This window comes from Aplysia californica, unplaced genomic scaffold, assembly GCF_000002075.1.
Source record: "Aplysia californica isolate F4 #8 unplaced genomic scaffold, AplCal3.0 scaffold00056, whole genome shotgun sequence".
In the NCBI taxonomy this organism is placed as follows: Eukaryota; Metazoa; Mollusca; class Gastropoda; order Aplysiida; family Aplysiidae; genus Aplysia; species Aplysia californica.
This window is the reverse complement of record NW_004797326.1, coordinates 1,376,797-1,377,374: the sequence shown is the minus strand read 5'-3', so window position 1 is coordinate 1,377,374 and position 578 is coordinate 1,376,797. Positions and strand designations below refer to the sequence as shown.

Below are 578 nucleotides of genomic sequence, written 5' to 3'. Positions count from 1 at the left end.
ACCCAAAGTGGGTGGTTGGCGGGTGCTCTGGTGTGGTTTGCTTCTTCTTTCCTATCAAACATAAATCGTCCTTATCTCCCCTTTTTCTTTTTAATGTTTGTTACTCTCTTGTAACAGCTCTAATTTTCTGGCACTCATATGACCTGGTGCAGTTGCGAGCGCCGTAAAACCTCTACTAAAACTAAACAGTCGCACAAACAAACATAACAAAAAAGAGTTGACCCACGTTTCCCTCCGTCCGCAGGCGTAGCGTAGGTCTGTGGTAAGGCTGTGTGCTATCGCGTGCAGACTCCGGGGAGCAGTGTAGAGGCGTGCGGGACAGGTCAGACGAAATGGCGGCCAGCAGGTATGAAGAGGAGATTGAACTCAGGACCTTCAGGAAGGACCTGGACGAGGTATGTCAATTATTGTCGTGTCATGTCATGACGCTTCTGACGTGGAATTTTGGCTTATTTTGTTTGCTGTTCGTTTGTTCGTTTGTTTGAGGTGGTTTGTCGACTTTGACTTTGATTGTATTTCTTATACGGACATGATCGGTCTCTCTCTCTCTCTCTCTCTCTCTCTCTCTCTCTCTCTCG

At 47.1% G+C, this 578-nt stretch overlaps 1 protein-coding gene across 1 annotated transcript in view; it reads left to right on the top strand.

Moving 5' to 3' along the window:
* Positions 1 to 244: 244 nt before the first annotated feature.
* The window catches only part of LOC101859158 (rhomboid-related protein 2), a gene marked incomplete at its 5' end in the record, with an annotated part of 29,606 nt that continues 29,272 nt past the window's right edge, over positions 245 to 578 (top strand). The window contains 1 exon segment of the mRNA XM_005093002.3: positions 245 to 395. Within this exon segment, the coding sequence (XP_005093059.1) occupies positions 333 to 395 (63 nt within the window).